This window comes from Natator depressus, chromosome 2 (genome assembly GCF_965152275.1).
Source record: "Natator depressus isolate rNatDep1 chromosome 2, rNatDep2.hap1, whole genome shotgun sequence".
Classification (NCBI taxonomy): Eukaryota; Metazoa; Chordata; order Testudines; family Cheloniidae; genus Natator; species Natator depressus.
Window position 1 is genome coordinate 264,387,207 of NC_134235.1, and position 19,412 is coordinate 264,406,618.

A 19,412-nucleotide genomic window follows, 5' to 3' on the forward strand; every position below is an offset into this window, starting at 1 on the left:
GCCCTCCGCAGCTCCCCCGGGGGCCGCAGGGACGTGGCACCGGCTGCTTCCATCCCAGAGCCGCGCCAGGTAAGCGGCACCAGGCTGGAGCCAGCACCGTGCACCCATCCCACACCCCAGCCCCCTGCCGCACCTCAAACCCTGCCCTGAGCCCCCTCCCACACCCCAGGCCCGCCTGCACCCACCCCTCTCCTGCACCCCAACCCCCAGCCACACCCCAGCCCCCTGCTGCACCTCAAAACCTGACCTGAGCCCCCTCGCGCACCCCAACCCCAGCCTGCACCCCAACCCCTGCCCTGAGCCCCCTTCTGCACCCCAACCCCTGCCTGCACCCCAACCCCTGCCCTGAGCCCCCTTCCGCACCCCAACCCCTGCCTGCACCCCAACCCCCAGCCGCACCCAAACCCCCTCCCGCACCCCAACCCCCGCCTGCACCCCAACCCCTGCCCTGAGCCCCCTTCTGCACCCCAACCCCCGCCTGCAACCCAACCCCTGCCCTGAGCCCCCTCGCGCACCCCAACCCCCGCCTGCACCCCAACCCCTGCCCTGAGCCCCCTCCCGCACCCCAACCCCCGCCTGCACCCCAACCCCTGCCCTGAGCCCCTTCCCGCACCCCAACCCCCGCCTGCAACCCAACCTCCAGCCGCACCCCAACCCCTGCCCTGAGCCCCTTCCCGCACCCCAACCCCCGCCTGCAACCCAACCCCTGCCCTGAGCCCCCTCGCGCACCCCAACCCCCGCCTGCACCCCAACCCCTGCCCTGAGCCCCCTCGCGCACCCCAACCCCCGCCTGCACCCCAACCCCTGCCCTGAGCCCCCTCGCGCACCCCAACCCCCGCCTGCAACCCAACCTCCAGCCGCACCCCAACCCCTGCCCTGAGCCCCCTCGCGCACCCCAACCCCCGCCTGCACCCCAACCCCTGCCCTGAGCCCCCTTCCGCACCCCAACCCCCGCCTGCACCCCAACCCCCGCCTGCACCCCAACCCCTGCCCTGAGCCCCCTTCTGCACCCCAACCCCCGCCTGCACCCCAACCCCTGCCCTGAGCCCCCTCGCGCACCCCAACCCCCGCCTGCACCCCAACCCCTGCCCTGAGCCCCCTTCCGCACCCCAACCCCCGCCTGCACCCCAACCCCCGCCTGCACCCCAACCCCTGCCCTGAGCCCCCTTCTGCACCCCAACCCCCGCCTGCAGCCCAACCCCTGCCCTGAGCCCCCTCGCGCACCCCAACCCCCGCCTGCACCCCAACCCCTGCCCTGAGCCCCCTCCCGCACCCCAACCCCCGCCTGCACCCCAACCCCTGCCCTGAGCCCCTTCCCGCACCCCAACCCCCGCCTGCAACCCAACCTCCAGCCGCACCCCAACCCCTGCCCTGAGCCCCCTCGCGCACCCCAACCCCCGCCTGCACCCCACCGCTCTCCTGCCCCCCAGCCCAGCCCCACACTCAGGGCCCGCCATTTCCCCACCCGCACGTGGCCCTCGGGGCACAACCTTCGCCCGCCCCGGCCGGGACCCGGGGCCCCTCCCTGTGCCCGGACCCCCCCGCGCCCCCCGGGCCGGAGCCCGCCCCTCCCCCGCCGGCTCTGGGGCCTGGGGGGCGGAACCGCCGGACACTTCCGGGCCGGGGCTGCCGGGAGCGGATGGACCCGCCCGCCGCGCCCCAGCCCCCCCCGGGGCCCGCCATGGACCCGCCCGCGGTGAGACCCGACCCCCCCGGGGCCCCGCCATGGACCCGCCCCCCGCGACCCCCCCCCCCGGGCCCGCGGTGAGACCCGACCCCCCCCTGGCCCCGCGATGGACCCGCCCCCCGCGACCCCCCCCGGGGCCCGCCATGGACCCGCCCGCGGTGAGACCCGACCCCCCCCGGGCCCCGCCATGGACCCGCCCCCCGCGACCCCCCCCGGGCCCCGCCATGGACCCGCCCGCGGTGAGACCCGACCCCCCCCGGGCCCCGCCATGGACCCGCCCCCCGCGACCCCCCCCGGGCCCCGCCATGGACCCGCCCGCGGTGAGACCGACCCCCCCGGGGCCCCGCCATGGACCCGCCCCCCGCGACCCCCCCCGGGCCCCGCCATGGACCCGCCCCCCGCGACACCCCCCCCCGGGGCCCGCCATGGATCCGCCCGCGGTGAGACCCGACCCCCCCGGGGCCCGCCATGGATCCGCCCGCGGTGAGACCCGACCCCCCCCCGGGGCCCGCCATGGACCCGCCCCCCGCGACCCCCCCCCGGGCGCCCCGCTGTCCCCCCGGCACCGCCCTGTAACCCCCCCCCGGGCGCCCCGCTGTCCCCCCGCTCCTGCCCCGTAACCCCCCCCCGGGCGCCCCGCTGTCCCCCCGCTACTGCCCCGTAACCCCCCCCCCCGGGCGCCCCGCTGTCCCCCCGCTACTGCCCCGTACCACCCCCCCCGGGCGCCCCGCTGTCCCCCCGCTACTGCCCCGTAATCCCCCCCCCCCCCGGGCGCCCCGCTGTCCCCCCGCTCCTGCCCCGTAACCCCCCCCCCCGGGCGCCCCGCTGTCCCCCCGCTCCTGCCCCGTAACCCCCCCCCCGGGCGCCCCGCTGTCCCCCCGCTCCTGCCCCGTAACCCCCCCCCCCCGGGTGCCCCGCTGTCCCCCCGCTCCTGCCCCGTAACCCCCCCCCCGGGCGCCCCGCTGTCCCCCCGCTCCTGCCCCGTAACCCCCCCCCCGGGCGCCCCGCTGTCCCCCCGCTCCTGCCCCGTAACCCCCCCCCCGGGCGCCCCGCTGTCCCCCCGCTCCTGCCCCGTAACCCCCCCTCCGGGCGCCCCGCTGTCCCCCCGCTCCTGCCCCGTAACCCCCCCTCCGGGCGCCCCGCTGTCCCCCCGCTCCTGCCCCGTAACCCCCCCCCCCGGGCGCCCCGCTGTCCCCCCGCTACTTCCCCGTAACCCCCCCACCCCGGGCGCCCCGCTGTCCCCCCGCTACTGCCCCGTAACCCCCCCCCGGGCGCCCCGCTGTCCCCCCGCTACTGCCCCGTAACCCCCCCCCGGGCGCCCCGCTGTCCCCCCGCTCCTGCCCCGTAACCCCCCCCCGGGCGCCCCGCTGTCCCCCCGCTACTTCCCCGTAACCCCCCCACCCCGGGCGCCCCGCTGTCCCCCCGCTACTGCCCCGTAACACCCCCCCCGGGCGCCCCGCTGTCCCCCCGCTACTGCCCCGTACCACCCCCCCCGGGCGCCCCGCTGTCCCCCCGGCACTGCCCCGTAACCCCCCCCCGGGCGCCCCGCTGTCCCCCCGCTACTGCCCCGTAACCCCCCCCCGGGCGCCCCGCTGTCCCCCCGCTACTTCCCCGTAACCCCCCCACCCCGGGCGCCCCACTGTCCCCCCGCTACTTCCCCGTAACCCCCCACCCCGGGCGCCCCGCTGTCCCCCCGGCACTGCCCCGTAACCCCCCCCCGGGCGCCCCGCTGTCCCCCCGCTACTGCCCCGTACCACCCCCCCCGGGCGCCCCGCTGTCCCCCCGGCACTGCCCCGTAACCCCCCCCCGGGCGCCCCGCTGTCCCCCCGCTACTGCCCCGTAACCCCCCCCCCCCGGGCGCCCCGCTGTCCCCCCGCTCCTGCCCCGTACCACCCCCCCCGGGCGCCCCGCTGTCCCCCCGCTACTGCCCCGTAACCCCCCCCCCGGGCGCCCCGCTGTCCCCCCGCTACTGCCCCGTAACCCCCCCCCGGGCGCCCCGCTGTCCCCCCGCTCCTGCCCCGTAACCCCCCCACGGGCGCCCCGCTGTCCCCCCGCTACTTCCCCGTAACCCCCCCACCCCGGGCGCCCCGCTGTCCCCCCGCTACTGCCCCGTAACCCCCCCCCGGGCGCCCCGCTGTCCCCCCGCTACTGCCCCGTAACCCCCCCCCGGGCGCCCCGCTGTCCCCCCGCTACTGCCCCGTAACCCCCCCCCCCGGGCGCCCCGCTGTCCCCCCGCTACTGCCCCGTACCACCCCCCCCGGGCGCCCCGCTGTCCCCCCGGCTACTGCCCCGTAACCCCCCCCCGGGCGCCCCGCTGTCCCCCCGCTACTGCCCCGTAACCCCCCCCCGGGCGCCCCGCTGTCCCCCCGCTACTGCCCCGTAACCCCCCCCCCCCAGGCGCCCCGCTGTCCCCCCGCTACTGCCCCGTAACCCCCCCCCCGGGCGCCCCGCTGTCCCCCCGCTCCTGCCCCGTAACCCCCCCCCCGGGCGCCCCGCTGTCCCCCCGCTCCTGCCCCGTAACCCCCCCCCCGGGCGCCCCGCTGTCCCCCCGCTCCTGCCCCGTAACCCCCCCCCCGGGCGCCCCGCTGTCCCCCCGCTCCTGCCCCGTAATCCCCCCCCCCCGGGCGCCCCGCTGTCCCCCCGCTCCTGCCCCGTAACCCCCCCCCCGGGCGCCCCGCTGTCCCCCCGCTACTGCCCCGTAACCCCCCCCCCGGGCGCCCCGCTGTCCCCCCGCTCCTGCCCCGTAACCCCCCCCCCCCGGGCGCCCCGCTGTCCCCCCGCTCCTGCCCCGTAACCCCCCCCCCCCGGGCGCCCCGCTGTCCCCCCGCTCCTGCCCCGTAACCCCCCCCCCCCGGGCGCCCCGCTGTCCCCCCGCTCCTGCCCCGTAACCCCCCCCCCCCCGGGCGCCCCGCTGTCCCCCCGCTCCTGCCCCGTAACCCCCCCCCCCCGGGCGCCCCGCTGTCCCCCCGCTCCTGCCCCGTAACCCCCCCCCCCCGGGCGCCCCGCTGTCCCCCCGCTCCTGCCCCGTAACCCCCCCCCCCCGGGCGCCCCGCTGTCCCCCCGCTCCTGCCCCGTAACCCCCCCCCCGGCGCCCCGCTGTCCCCCCGCTCCTGCCCCGTAACCCCCCCCCCGGGCGCCCCGCTGTCCCCCCGCTCCTGCCCCGTAACCCCCCCCCCGGGCGCCCCGCTGTCCCCCCGCTACTGCCCCGTAAACCCCCCCCCGGGCGCCCCGCTGTCCCCCCGCTACTGCCCCGTAACCCCCCCCCGGGCGCCCCGCTGTCCCCCCGGCACCGCCCCGTAACCCCCCCCCGGGCGCCCTGCTCTCCCCCCGGCACTGCCCCGTGCCCCCCCACCCACCCTCCGGGCACCCCGCTGCCCCATCCCACTCAGGGCAGGTGCGGCCCAACCCAAACACGGGGCAAGCCGTGACCCTTCCGCGCTGTGTTTCCCCAGACTCTGGGCGACCTGCTCCTGGCGCTCTACGAGATGGGATTCACCGAGGGGCAGGCGCGCGCGGCCGTCCAGGCCGGCTCCCTCAGCCTGCAGGAGGCCACAGAATGGTGAGTGGCCGCGTCCCCACTAGCCTGCGGGGCACAGCGCCGCTGCCCTGGGGAGCAGCCTGGCCCCTCGCCCAGCCGCCCGCTGCCAGGGGAGCCAGCCTCAGCCTGCTGCCAGGAGTCGCCAGGAGCTGCCATCGTGCTCTGCCCTCAGTCACTGTCCCAGGGCAGTGCTAGGGGGTGCTGGGCTGCGGGGTGGGGGCTGGGAGGGGGCGCTGGGGAGTGGGGCAGGGGCTCTGTGGGGGGCGCTGGGTCACGAGGAGCGGAGCAGGGGCTCGGCGGGGAACAGGGGCTCGGTGGGGGGCAGGGGCTGCGGGGAGCAGGGCGGGGCCTCGGCGGGGGGCAGCGGCTGCGGGTAGTGCGGCGGGGGCTCGGCAGCGGGCGCTCTCTCCTCAGTCTCCAGCAGTGCGTGGCTAGAGGGCACTGCATGGCTCGGGATGCCATCTTTCAGGTGATGTGCAGAGCTGATGTCCTGGCCATTTGCCTTGTGCTCGTTAAAGATCTTGGACGCTTTTTGCGAGAGGTGGGTTGTCAGGCATGAGTGGCTGGGACTGCTCGGTGTAGATGGGAACAGGATGACCGGATACAGAGCAACAAATGGGTCAGGGGGTGGATGGGGGGCTCCTGTTTGCCCTCTCACAACACAAGGATGAGGAGACATCCTGTAAGGCTGAAATCGTGGGAGAGCAAATACTTGTATACATGATGCCCAGTTAGCCTGTGGAACTCCATGCCTCATGATATAATTACGCCAGGGTCTCCGCAGGACTCGGAGAAGGAACAGACATTTACAGGCGTAATAAAACGCACTGGGGCACCACTGTTTCCAAAGGAGAGGGTGTTTCTGTGACTTGTGCTCAGAGCAGCTCTTGTGAATGTCGCCCGCTCTCGGTGGTAACCCCGTGCTGTCTTCCCGGCCTGTGGGAATGTGCAAGCTCTGCAGCCTGAGCCCCCTTGGCAGAGGCATTGGAGCTGGCCGTGGCATTGTGCCCAGAAGCGCAGCGCCAGAAGCGATGGCTGGCGTGGCCCGGGAGCTTGGCTCTCCATTTGGGTGAAAGGTCTCGGGACAGCAGCAGGTTTTGTTCTGGTCCCATCGCTGCCTGGCTGAGCCGTCCTTCGTCGCAGCAAATCCAGGCCCCCCGCCGGCGGGGCTCTCCTCACCTGAGTGACTGCTTGGAGACCCCCGCCAGTGAGCACAAGACCCTCTGCTTGGCCCAATCACTGACAGCAGGAGCGGGGAGGTGGCTGATCCAAGAGGGTGGGGGTACAGAGCCGGTCTAGCCCCAGCTCAAGGGTGCAGGTGCCGATCACAGCTGGCCCTAAAGCCGCCTGCAGGGTGTGCAGGCCAATGGGCGGGAGAAGCGACGCTGGGGGTCCTCAGCTCCCCCCTCATTCTCTGTGCTTTGCAGGTTACTTCAGGAGAGGGGGCAGCGGCTCCAGACAGCGCCCCCCAAAGAGCCAGGAGGAGCAATTGCAGCTTTCAACCTTCCCAAGCTCCAGGCGGTGCCTTTGGGGTCAGAGGCTCCCCGCGCTGAGCACAGCTTGCCAGGTGCATGCCCCCCTACCCCGCTTGGCTCCTCTCCCTGGCAGGCGACTGGGGGGGCGGCTCCATCACTCTCTCTCTCTGCGCCCCCAGGGCCCAGCTCCACTCGGTGGCCTGGGACCGAGGCTGGGCACAGCTGCAGGATGAGGGGAAGCCGAAAGGAGTTGGAAGAGCAGCGGCGGGAGCAGCTGGCTCGGGAGGCCAAAGCCGAGAAGCAGAACAAGCAGAAGGTGAGCGCCGTGGGTGGGAGGGAGGGTCTGCGTGTGGGACTGAGAGGAGCAGGGTGGCGGATGGCAGCTGCCCTGGACGCTCCTGGCACGTGCCATCTGCTCCCAGCGCTGCTGCCCGCAGTGTCTCCAGTGCCCTGGAGGTTTTTCGCCTTCCTCTGTAGCATGGGGCACGGGTCACTTGCTGGAGGATTCTCTGCTCCTTGAAGTCTTTAAACTACGATTTGAGGACTTCAATAGCACAGATATATGTGTGAGGTTTTTGTTTTTTTGTAGGAGTGGTGGGTGAAATTCTGTGGCCTGCGTTGTGCAGGAGATCAGACTAGATGATAATTGTCGCTTCTGACCTAAATATCTATGAGTCTATGAGTCTCCGGCTGCTCCTTAGGTTAGGTTGGATGTTAGGAAAAACTTTTTCACTCGGAGGGTGGTGAAACACTGGAATGTGTTACCTAGGGAGGTGGTGGACTCTCCTTCCTTAGAAGTTTTTAAGGTCAGGCTTGACAAAGCCCTGGGCGGGATGATTTAGTTGGGGTTGGTCCTGCTTTAAGCAGGGGGTTGGACTAGATGACCTCCTGAGGTCCCTTCCAACCCTGATATTCTATGATTCCTGTGGCCGGCCGTGCCCCCCAGAGGGGTGACCACAGTTGGCTTTGCAGACTCAAGCTTGGGAGAAGCCCCTGAGTCTCTGGCTGCATCTCTGCCCCTCAGCCGCAGGCCGTGCCCCACTGAGGCAGGGCGAGGTGGAGCAGGGCGAGGTGCTGGGCCCTACTCCTGTGCCAGCGGGGAGCTCCCAGCAGTCATGCCCAGCCTCTTCCCCCAGGAGCGGGAGCTGGTCCTGCAGAGAATCGCTGATGACCGGAGAAGCTTCCAGGCAAAGACTCAGCGGGCCCAGAAGCCAGACCCCCCGGCTGCCCAGGGCCACAGGCCGGAGAGCCCAGCTCAGCTGGCGAGTGACGGGCAGTGCCTGCTGATGGTGAGTCCTGAACCCCTGCTGCGGAGCTGGTCTGGCCGGAGGATCTAAGTCCCTGGGGGCCCTGCTCCAGCCCCTCCTCTGACGAGGGGAGGCCAGGGCTGAGGAGGTGCTGCCACCCAGAGGGAGCCCCTCCCTGGATATGCAAAACCTCTGGCTTCCCCTGAGAGCACGAACCTGCCAGGGGCATCTTGCCCTGGGCTGCATCCCACTGCCTCCAGGAGACTCCAAGAGAAAACCTGGAGCTGAGTGGGGTCTCAGCAGGGGGCGCTCTCCCCTCAGTCAGCAGTGGCCCCAGTGCCCTGGGGGAGGCTGTGCAGCAGGGGATGCTCTTCCCTCAGTCAGCACCGGCCCCAATGCCCTGGGGGGGGCTATGCAGCGGGGGCACTCTCCCCTCAGTCAGCACCGGCCCCAATGCCCTGGGGGGGCTGTGCAGCGGGGGACGCTCTCCTGTTGGAGTCAGTGCTGATCCCAGGGCCATGGTAGCCGTACTGCAGACGCACAAAGCCGGGCCTGGCCCCTTGTGCTCATTAGGTCTCCTGTCAGCTGAGATGCTGATTTTGGAGCCTGGCCAAAGTCTAACTTGCTGTCTGGAGCCCTGCTTTGAACGGGGCTTTGTTCTGCTCACTGCCCTGGCCCGCGGGCACTGGTGCTGCACCCCGGTGTCCTTGCAATGCTGGGGCAGTGACCCCGTACATGCAGGTTTCGTGTTCCACCCCAGAGGCGGCTGCATCTTACCCTGCACTTGATGGCCTGGCAGGAGGAGGTGGAGGGGGCAGGAGTTGAACCCCGTGCTGCCCCCTGCTTTGCTCTGAGGGGAGAAGGGGGCAGCAGCCGGTACGGTCTCATCTCCTGGCCTCAAGTGGGTTTTGTCTGGGCACGGAGCCGGGCTGGCGGTGCCTTGGGCCTGGGATGCTGTGCCTCACCACTGGGCTCTCTCTGCCCCCAGATCCGCCTGCCCTCGGGCCAGTGCTTGCGGGAGCGCTTCCCAGCCGACTGCCTTCTGCAGGACGTCACGCAGCACCTCTCGACTCTGCACCCCGACCTGCCGCCGTTCACGCTCCTTCAGGGCTTCCCCAAGCGCCGCTTCGGCCTGGCCGAGCTGTCCTGTAGCCTGCATGCTCTGGGCCTGACACCCAGCGCCACCCTGTGCGTCCTGGCCACCGAGCCCCTCCCGTCAGGCACCTGCGCCCTGGCAGCCCCCCAGACCAGAGACGGGCCCCTGCAGCCTCCCAGGCCTCAGGCTTTGCCCACGGAGGAGCACGCCTGGGGCCGGGGCGAGACCCTGGGCCTAGTGCTGGAGCAGGCCATGGCCGAAGGGATGTTCCCAGAGGCCGAGGAGCTGCGGCTGGCGCTGAGCTCCCCTGCGCGCAGGGTGGTGCCAGGGAAACCCGGGGTCCATGGCCTTTGGGAGTCGACCTCCCCACCGCACCATCGCTGGGGTAAGCTGCCAGCCTGCTGGTCGGGGGAGGGGCCCTTGGGGAGGCGTGTGCCCACCTGGCTAGTGAGGGGCTAGGGGGCCTGGCTCTGGGGACTCCTGGGTGGGCTGCCGTTTGCCTGGCCTGCCCCCTCTCTCTGTGGGAGGCAGGGAGATGAGAGAGAAGCGGGCTCTGGCCTCCCCTCGCAGGGAGAGGGCAGCATGAGCCTTCCTGCAGTAGCTGCCGTTGTCCTTCCCACAGGCCAAGGACAGCGGCTGACACTAGAGGATCCGGAGCAAGAGCCCACAGCACCCACTGGGTGCAGCCCACTGGATGAGGAGCTGTCCCCTCCAGGTCAGTATCTCCCTCCCTCCTGTGATGGGGCAGGGCCGGAGGGCATGCAAGGGGCAGAGCCTCGTGGACAGGGCGCAGAGCTCCAGAGCGGGGACTGTCGGTGTGGGGGAGGCCCCAGGGCGTTTCCGAGTCCTGGGCTGCACTGTCGGGGATCCCTCGGGGGTCTGCAGCCCGTGCCAGGGGAGTGCCTGCTCTGGCTGTAACAGCCCCATCGCCCGCAGCGTGTTAAAAGGCAGCCCGGCCTGTGATGGGGAGGGCGGCCTGGTCCCACCACATCTATCTGGCCAGTGGGCACCATACGGTGCCAGGGCCTCTGCGCGCACGTCAGGACCCAGCAGACTCCACCTCTGCACTGGTGTCGCAGTCAGCCCTGCATGGGCATCGGGAGATGGCACGAGGGCGCCTGCTTTCCCTGGGTCCCCCAGAGTCCCAGGGCAGTGCTGGGAGGAGGAGTGCCCACAGCTCCCTGCCCTGCAGTGAGATGCCAGCTGGGTTAATGGGGGCCGAGGTGCCAGGAGCTCCAGGATTGATGGTTGGAGGATGGCTGCCCATGGGGCTGGCCCCTTTCCCGGCGCAGCTGCCCCCTCCGCTGACGTAATCTGCTCTGATCTGCAGGCTCAGGGCTGGCTCCTTTGCTGCTGTCTCCAAGCCGGGGCCCGGTGGAGCCGCAGCACCAGTGGCCGGCAGAGGGCAACAGGCTCAGGTATGTGCCGGCAGCTGCGGGCAGCACCCCCGGGGTGCAGAAGGCCTGGGGGTCATGGCAGAGTTCTGCTGGGCCTTGGGAATCCCAGGGAATCCAGCGCTGGCCTGTTTGCAAGGCGTGGGCTGCGGGGCAGGGAGTTTGTGCCAGGGTTCCGGGGAGGAGCCAGCTGAGGGCGCCTCTCCCCAAGGGCGGTGGCCGTAGCCTGACCCAGCTCCTCCTTGCAGGGCTGCAGACGATGGGCGTGGTGTGGGCCCCTCGGACCTGCCGGGCGCCGTGGCTCAGGCAGCGGAGCAGCGCTTCCACCGTGCCTTGCGGGGCCAAGAGGAGCTGGCCCCACCCGCAGGGCACAGGAAACCCCCCCGCCTCTCCCACGTGCCTTCGCTCTCTAGCATGGCCCTGCGGGCGGCCGTGGCCCTGCTGACAGGTACAGCCCCATGGCCCTGCCCCCAGCCTAGTACCCCCCAGCACCTTACCTGGTGTCTCCTCCACAGCACCCCGAAAGCAGTACTGCAGCAGCCTGGCCTCCCTGACGCCCCCGCTGGCCGAGCGCCTCCTGGCCTACATGATCCACCACCGGGCTGCTGTGCCCCAAGACCCTGGAGCTCTTCTTCGGCTGCCCCATACAGAGCCTGGTCCTCAGCTGCTACCCCTATGCCACCAACGAGCTGCTGCGCCAGCTGCGGGCCTTTCAGAGCCTCCGGCATCTCAGCCTGGTCTCCTGCCCCCTGCTCACCGGTATGCGGCGGGGGTGGGGCTGGCTCGCCAGTCTGGGGCAGAACTGTTCACGGGGAAGGGGAGGATATAGGGCAGGCCCAGGGACAGACACTAGGCCTGGGGTCTCTCCGCCCCTGAATCATAGAATATCAGGGTTGGAAGGGACCTCAGGAGGTCATCTAGTCCAACCCCCTGCTCAAAGCAGGACCGATCCCTGACTAAATCATCCCAGCCAGGGCTTTGTCAAGCCTGACCTTAAAAATATCTAAGGGAGGAGATTCCACCACCTCCCTAGGTAACGCATTCCAGTGTTTCACCACCCTCCTAGTGAAAAAGTTTTTCCTAATATCCAACCTAAACCTCCCCCACTGCAACTTGAGACCATTACTCCTTGTCCTGTCCTCTTCTACCACTGAGAATAGTCTAGAATCATCCTCTCTGGAACCACCTCTCAGGTAGTTGAAAGCAGCTATCAAATCCCCCCTCATTCTTCTCTTCTGCAGACTAAACAATCCCAGTTCCCTCAGCCTCTCCTCATAAGTCATGTGTTCCAGACCCCTAATCATTTTTGTTGCCCTTCGCTGGACTCTCTCCAATTTTTCCACATCCTTCTTGTAGTGCGGGGCCCAAAACTGGACACAGTACTCCAGATGAGGCCTCACCAATGTCGAATAGAGGGGAACGATCACGTCCCTCGATCTGCTCGCTATGCCCCTACTTATACATCCCAAAATGCCATTGGCCTTCTTGGCAACAAGGGCACACTGCTGACTCATATCCAGCTTCTCGTCCACTGTAACCCCTAGGTCCTTTTCCGCAGAACTGCTGCCTAACCATTCGGTCCCTAGTCTGTAACGGTGCATTGGGTTCTTCCGTCCTAAGTGCAGGACCCTGCACTTATCCTTATTGAACCTCATCAGGTTTCTTTTGGCCCAATCCTCCAATTTGTCTAGGTCCCTCTGTATCCTATCTCTGCCCTCCAGCGTATCTACCACTCCTCCCAGTTTAGTATCATCCGCAAATTTGCTAAGAGTGCAATCCACACCATCCTCCAGATCATTTATGAAGATATTGAACAAAACCGGCCCCAGGACCGACCCCTGGGGCACTCCACTTGACACCGGCTGCCAACTAGACATGGAGCCATTGATCACTACCCGTTGAGCCCGACAATCTAGCCAGCTTTCTACCCACCTTATAGTACATTCATCCAGCCCATACTTCTTTAACTTGCTGACAAGAATACTGTGGGAGACCGTGTCAAAAGCTTTGCTAAAGTCAAGAAACAATACATCCACTGCTTTCCCTTCATCCACAGAATCAGTAATCTCCTCATAGAAGGCGATTAGATTAGTCAGGCATGACCTTCCCTTGGTGAATCCATGCTGACTGTTCCTGATCACTTTACTCTCGTGTAAGTGCTTCAGGATTGATTCCTTGAGGACCTGCTCCATGATTTTTCCGGGGACTGAGGTGAGACTGACCGGCCTGTAGTTCCCAGGATCCTCCTTCTTCCCTTTTTTAAAGATTGGCACTACGTTAGCCTTTTTCCAGTCATCCGGGACTTCCCCCGTTCGCCACGAGTTTTCAAAGATAATGGCCAATGGCTCTGCAATCACATCCGCCAATTCCTTTAGTACTCTCGGGTGCAACTCGTCCGGCCCCATGGACTTGTGCACGTCCAGCTTTTCTAAATAGTCCCTAACCACCTCTATCTCCACAGAGGGCTGGCCATCTACTCCCCATGTTGCGATGCCCAGCGCAGCAGTCTGGGAGCTGTCCTTGTTAGTGAAGACAGAGGCAAAAAAAGCATTGAGCACATTAGCTTTTTCCACATCCTCTGTCACTAGGTTGCCTCCCTCCTTCAGTAAGGGGCCCACACTTTCCTTGGCTTTCTTCTTGTTGCCAACATACCTGAAGAAACCCTTCTTGTTACTCGTGACATCTCTTGCTAGCTGCAGCTCCAGGTGCGATTTGGCCCTCCTGATTTCATTCCTACATGCCCGAGCAATATTTTTATACTCTTCCCTGGTCATATGTCCAACCTTCCACTTCTTGTAAGCTTCTTTTTTATGTTTAAGATCCGCTAGGATTTCACCATTAAGCCAAGCTGGTCGCCTGCCATATTTACTATTCTTTCGACTCATCGGGATGGTTTGTCCCTGTAACCTCAACAGGGATTCCTTGAAATACAGCCAGCTCTCCTGGACTCCTTTCCCCTTCATGTTAGTCCCCCAGGGGATCCTACCCATCCGCTCCCTGAGGGAGTCGAAGTCTGCTTTCCTGAAGTCCAGGGTCCGTATCCTGCTGCTTACCTTTCTTTCCTGTATCACCATCCTGAACTCGACCATCTCATGGTCACTGCCTCCCAGATTCCCATCCACTTTTGCTTCCCCCACTAATTCTTCCCGGTTTGTGAGCAGCAGGTCAAGAAAAGCTCCCCCGCTAGTTGGCTCGTCTAGCACTTGTGCCAGGAAATTGTCCCCTACGCTTTCCAAAAACTTCCTGGATTGTCTATGCACCGCTGTATTGCTCTCCCAGCAAATATCAGGAAAATTAAAGTCACCCATGAGAACCAGGGCATGCGATCTAGTAGCTTCTGCGAGTTGCCGGAAGAAAGCCTCATCCACCTCATCCCCCTGGTCCGGTGGTCTATAGCAGACTCCCACCACTACATCACTCTTGTTGCTCACACTTCTAAATTTAATCCAGAGACACTCAGGTTTCTCTGCAGTTTCGTACCAGAGCTCTGAGCAGTCATACTGCTCCCTTACATACAGTGCTACTCCCCCACCTTTTCTGCCCTGCCTGTCCTTCCTGAACAGTTTATAACCATCCATGACAGTACTCCAGTCATGTGAGTTATCCCACCAAGTCTCTGTTATTCCAATCACGTCATAATTCCCTGACATCACCAGGACCTCCAGTTCTCCCTGCTTGTTTCCAAGGCTTTGTGCATTCGTATATAAGCACTTGAGAGAACCTGCTGATCGCCCCTCATTCTCAGTATGAGGCAGGAGCCCTCCCATCACAGTCGTTCCTGCCTGTGCTTCCTCCCGGTATCCCGTTTTCCCACTTACCTCAGGGCTTTGGTCTCCTTCCCCCGGTGAACCTAGTTTAAAGCCCTCCTTACTAGGCCCATGGAGCTCTGCCCCGGGTCCATGGAGTGCTGCGGGCAGCCCACTGTGGGGCAGTGCGGGCCAGGCTGTCGCATGCCCCTCTTTCTGTCTCTCTCTGGGGTGGCTGTGGTGTCCCCCCTCAGGTCCTGGCTCTCAGGGCAGGTTCCCTTGCGTGTGCATGACACGAGTCCCCACTCCAAGCTGGCACAGGCCTGGAGTGCAGGCAGGTAAAGGATAAATCGGGTTAACAGATCGGAAACAAAGGGGTGTTCTCTCAGTGTTCACAGTGGAGAGAGATGTCACGGAGTGTGGGGGAGTCCAGGCCGTGCACCCCTCTTCCTGGGATCAGTGTGACTCTCAGCCAGCCAGTAAAACAGAAGGTTTATTGGACAACAGGAACACAGTCTAAAACAGAGCTTGTGGGGACACCCAGGACCCCTCAGTCAAGTCCTTCTGGGGGAGCAGGGAGCTTAGACCCCAGCCCTGGGGTTCCCTGCGTTCCTCCACCCAGCCCCAAACTGAAACTAAACCCCCCCAGCCGGCTCCCTCCTGCAGCCTTTGTTCACATTCCCAGGGCAGAGGTGTCACCTCCCCCTCCTGACTCAGGTTACAGGCTCTCAGGTCTCCCATTGAAAGTCTCCTGCCACATTCCCAGGTCAACACTCCCCCCTTCCTGCTGTGTCACAAGAGGTAAATAGCAGAGTCCCCCAGGGGTCTGTACTGGGACACTGGGCTAGATGGACCTTTGGTCTGACCCAGCCTGGCCGTTCTCACGGAAAAGGTTCAGAAAAGAGCAAGAAAAATGATGAGGGGGCTGGAAGAGCTTCCATAGGAGGAGAGATTAATAAATCATAGAATCATAGACTATCAGGGTTGGAAGGGACCTCAGGAGGTCATCTAGTCCCACCCCCTGCTCAAAGCAGGACCAATCCCCAACTAACCAGGACTGTTCAGCTTAGAAGAGAGACGACTGACGGGGGAGAGGACAGAGGGCTGTAAAATCATGGCTGGTGGAGATACAGTGACTAAGGACGTGTTGTTTACTCCTTCTCATAACACAAGAACTAGGGAAGTGATGATTCCCCTCTATTTGACACTGGTGAGGCCACACCTGGATTATAGCGTCCAGTTTTGGGCCCCCCACTACAGAAGGGATATGGACAAATTGGAGAGAGTCCAGTGGGGGGCAACGAAAATGATTAGGGGACTGGGGCACATGACTTATGAGGAGAGGCTGAGGGTGTGATGAAGTGGGACTGTTCTTAATGTTTCCTCTGAATAGTGTGGGGGTGCCTCAGTTTCCCCTAGGCAGTTCTTAAGTATCTAGGGGGTGGGATAAGGGTGTATGATCACTGCAGAGCCCTAGAGGGCAGGTGTGTGCAGGGGTCTGGACACAGAGAATGGCCGACACCCTGTTTCCTGGCAACTGATGGGCTGGGCCCTTCCCCCCTGCAAGGTGAGAGCTAAAGGGTTGGAGAACAAAGGAATCAGGTGACCTCCTGGCCCGGGAAAGGAACAAAGCCCAGAGGAGGAGGGGCTGGAGGGGGAGTCAGTTTGGGGCTGGCTGGAGACATGGAGTGAAGGGCAGACAGGGTTGTCTGGCTCACTGCCTCCCAAAATGGACCCAGCTGAGGGGTCCCGTTCTCTGCACCTACAAGCTCTGTGTTAGACCATGTTCCTGTCGTCTAATAAACCTCTGTTTTACTGGCTAGCTGAGAGTCCCGTCTGACTGCGGAGTTGGGGGGCAGGACCCTCTGGCTTCCCCAGGACCCTGCCTGGGCGGACTGGCTGTGGGAAGCGCACGGAGGGGCAGAGGAGGCTGAATGCTCCGAGGTCAGACCCAGGAAGGTGGAAGCCGGGTGAGCTTTGTGTCCTGAAGACAGGCTGCTCACAGAAAGGAGACTTCCCCAGAGTCCTGACTGGCTTCACGGGGAGCAGTTTCAGAGCATCGCCCTGGGACTCCATGACAGAGGGAACTGGGGTTATTTAGTCTGCGGAAGAGAAGAATGAGGGGGGATTTGATAGCTGCTTTCAGCTACCTGAAGGGGGGTTCCAAAGAGGATGGAGCTCGGCTGTTCTCAGTGGTGGCAGAAGACAGAATAAGGAGTAGTGGTCTCAAGTTGCAGTGTGGGAGGTCTAGGCTGGATATTAGGAAACACTATTTCACAAGGAGGGTGGTGAAACACTGGAATGGGTTACTTAGGGAGGTGGTGGACTCTCCATCCTTAGAGGTTTTTAAGGTCAGGCTTGACAAAGCCCTGGCTGGGATGATTTAGTTGGGGTTTGGTCCTGCTTTGAGGAGGGGGTTGGACTAGATGGCCTCCTGAGGTCCCTTCCAACCCTAATCTTCTATGATTCTATGAACAAGGGGTCACCCAATGAAATTAATAGGCATCAGGTTTAAAACAAACACAAGGAAGTATTTCTTCACACAGCGCACAGTCAACCTGTGGAACTCCTTGCCAGGGGATGCTGTGAAGACCAAAAGTGTAAATGGGTTCAAAAAAGAACTAGATAAGCTCATGGAGAGTAGGTCCATCAATGGCTATTAGCCAGGATGGGCAGGGACAGAACCCCATGCCCTGGGTGTCCCTAAACCTCTGCCTACCAGAAGCTGGGAGTGGGCGACAGGGACAGATCACTCGATAACTGTCCTGTTCTGTTCACTCCTTCTGAAGCCCCTGTTGCAGCCAGGGCCCTGGGCTGCATGGACCATTGGGATACTGTTAGGCGGGGGGGGCATGGCTCTGTGCTCTCGGCGGGGTCGAGGCGCTCCGGCCGTGTGGGAAGGGAGCCCTGTGTACACTGGTCAGGATGCCCCCCAGGTTCCCACAAAGCCCCTTGGGCAGGATGGAGCCAGCGGCTCCAGCGTGGTGGTGGTGTGAGGTCCGCAGCCCCGGCCCTGATGTCCCCTCACTCTCCCTGCAGACCAGGGCCTGTCCGTGGTGAGGCACCTGCAGAGACTTCAGCACCTCAACCTGTCGGCCTGTGTCAAGCTCACCGACGCCTGCCTGCACTTCCTTAAAGGTACAGCTCGTGCACAGGGGCTGGCCTGTCTGGCGGACCACACCCCCTGCATTGCCCCCTCCCAGCTCTTCTCCCTCCCTGCGTCAGGACCCCGCCCCTTCCCACCTCTCGTTACCCCCCCCCCCCCCCCGGTGCAGCCCCTCCCCCTCCCTCTCTCTCCGTCCCCATGTCGTGGACCCGCCCCCTCCCACCTGCTCCCCCCTTTGTGGCTGGACCCCAGACAACAGGGCCTTGGCCCAGCTCTTTGTCCTCAGTCTCTGCCCCTGGTAACACCTGCTCTCCCCCCCCCCCCCTCCCCCACAGGACTCCCACACCTCTCGCACCTGGCTCTGGACCAGACCAAAATCAGCGATAGCGGCATGGCGGATTTCCTGCACTCGGCTCCCTCCGCACTCACCCACCTGAGCCTCAACAGGACGGGGATCACAGAGCGCACACTGCACCTGCTGCCCCAGTACGCACCCGGCCTGGCGCTGCTCAGCCTCAAGCAGACCGAGGTGATGGGCCACGAGTGGGGGGCGGGGAACGGGGCCTTCTCCTCTAGGGCGCCGGCTGCGATCCCACCCCGGGACGGGGACTGGCTGGCTCAGGGGGCGGGGAATGGGACACGGGGCCTTTCCCCTGTAAGGGACAGTGGCCCCAATCCGGCCCCAGGACAGGGACTGGCTGGCTCACGGGAGCAGGGAATGGGACACGGGGCCTTTCCCCTCTAGGAGGTGCTGGCTCCCATCCGGCCGCAGGTCGGAGACTGCTTGGCTCGGGGGTGGGGAATGGGGCATGGGGCCGATGGGCATCAGGATGAGCCCCCCTTTGGGGAAACTAGCCCCCCAGTCCTTCCCCACCCCGTCCTCCCCCCTGAAGCTGAAGCTCCGAGCCCCCTCCCTCCCCCCCTTCTCCCCCCCCCCCCCCGCCCAGAGGAGCCTCGAGCTGGCCAGAGCCGCCCTAGCCGTGCTGTGTCTCCCCTCCTGAGACCCCGAGCCACTCCGTGGGAAAAGCTCATGTCTCTTCCCGAAGAACCTGAGCTTTTACTATGCCCCATGCAGGTTCCGGGGTGTCTGAGGAGGCCTTATCTGGTACTCAGCTTCCTGGGCTCAGCAGCCCTCTCCCTGGAGTTCGGGGCCATCACTGCTGAACCCAGGAAGCTAAGTAGCACATATCCCCGCCTCAGCTGCCCCGGAACCTGCGTGGGGCATAATAATAAGCAAAGATTTCCCCGTGCAAACCGCTAAAACCCACTACCAGGTGTCCGGTGGTGTTCGCTGCCTCAGGGGAGGGGAGGGTAGGCCTGTTATATCCACCGCCTGTGTCGGGGCCTCTCCCCTTCAGGGGGTGCTGGCTCCCATTCTGGCTGGCTCTGGGGACAGGGGATGGGGTAGGAGGCCATTCCCCTCTAGGCAAGGTTGCCCGGGGCGTGGTTCTGACGGGCAGCTGGTCTCTGGCAGATCTCAGATTTCTCTGCCCTGCAGCAGCTGAGCCGGCTGCACACGCTGCACCTGGATGACACCCGCGTGAGCCAAGCCTCCCTGGCAGCCCTGGCCTCCCACCCTGCCCTGTCCACGCTCACCCTGTCTGGAGTGCAGTCCGTGGATGGTGACCAGGCCCTGCAGCTGGTCTCAGGTAGGAGCGCCCTGGGCTGGCGGTCCCCGGCCGAGCTCGGCAAGAGCCCCGAGGGGCCGGAGCAGGGCCCCAGGCCCCCTGGAGAAGCAGTGACTAGCTGCCCGTGCAGGGCCCTGCCCTCAAGGTGCTGTGGCCACCCACGGCGTGTCTTGCCGCCCCAAGGGCCCCTCACGTGCTCGGGGTGTGGTGTCCCTGTCGGAGCTGGGCACTGGGCGAGAGGCTGGGCTGGGCCGGATCCCAAGGAGGCGGGTGGGGCCAGCGGGAGCCCCAGAGCTGTGCTGTCGGTCTGGGAGGATGGGGTGAGGGCCACTCACTGCCCCGCTGGCTGTTTCAGGCCTGCCACTGGCCCAGCTGAGCCTGCCATGCCGGCACACAGTCACCGACTCCGGCCTGCACTTCCTGTGCCGCCTGGAGGGGCTGCTGGAGCTGGACCTGACCGATTTCACCCACATCACTGACGAGGGGCTGCGCCAT

At 65.7% G+C, this 19,412-nt stretch overlaps 1 protein-coding gene across 6 annotated transcripts; it reads left to right on the forward strand.

The window, feature by feature from the left end:
* The first annotated feature begins 1,666 nt into the window (after positions 1-1,666).
* Positions 1,667-17,763, forward strand: LOC141983454 (uncharacterized). 6 transcript variants are annotated; one of them, XM_074946632.1, is made up of 13 exons: positions 1,931-1,937; positions 2,095-2,127; positions 5,140-5,246; positions 6,653-6,792; positions 6,880-7,016; positions 7,837-7,989; positions 8,936-9,428; positions 9,666-9,758; positions 10,374-10,461; positions 10,686-10,885; positions 10,953-11,196; positions 17,223-17,321; positions 17,625-17,763. In XM_074946632.1, exons 2-12 carry the CDS (start codon positions 2,113-2,115, stop codon positions 17,317-17,319), a joined length of 1,767 nt encoding a protein of 588 aa, XP_074802733.1. In that variant the 5' UTR covers positions 1,931-1,937; positions 2,095-2,112; the 3' UTR covers positions 17,320-17,321; positions 17,625-17,763. The 6 variants fall into 6 exon arrangements, 5 of the variants coding, with proteins under 5 accessions (XP_074802729.1, XP_074802731.1, XP_074802733.1 ...); XM_074946631.1 differs by lacking the exon at positions 2,095-2,127 and adding an exon at positions 2,139-2,170 and having other exon boundaries at positions 1,932-1,938; XM_074946628.1 differs by lacking the exons at positions 1,931-1,937; positions 2,095-2,127 and adding an exon at positions 1,667-1,696.
* Positions 17,764-19,412: the final 1,649 nt, after the last annotated feature.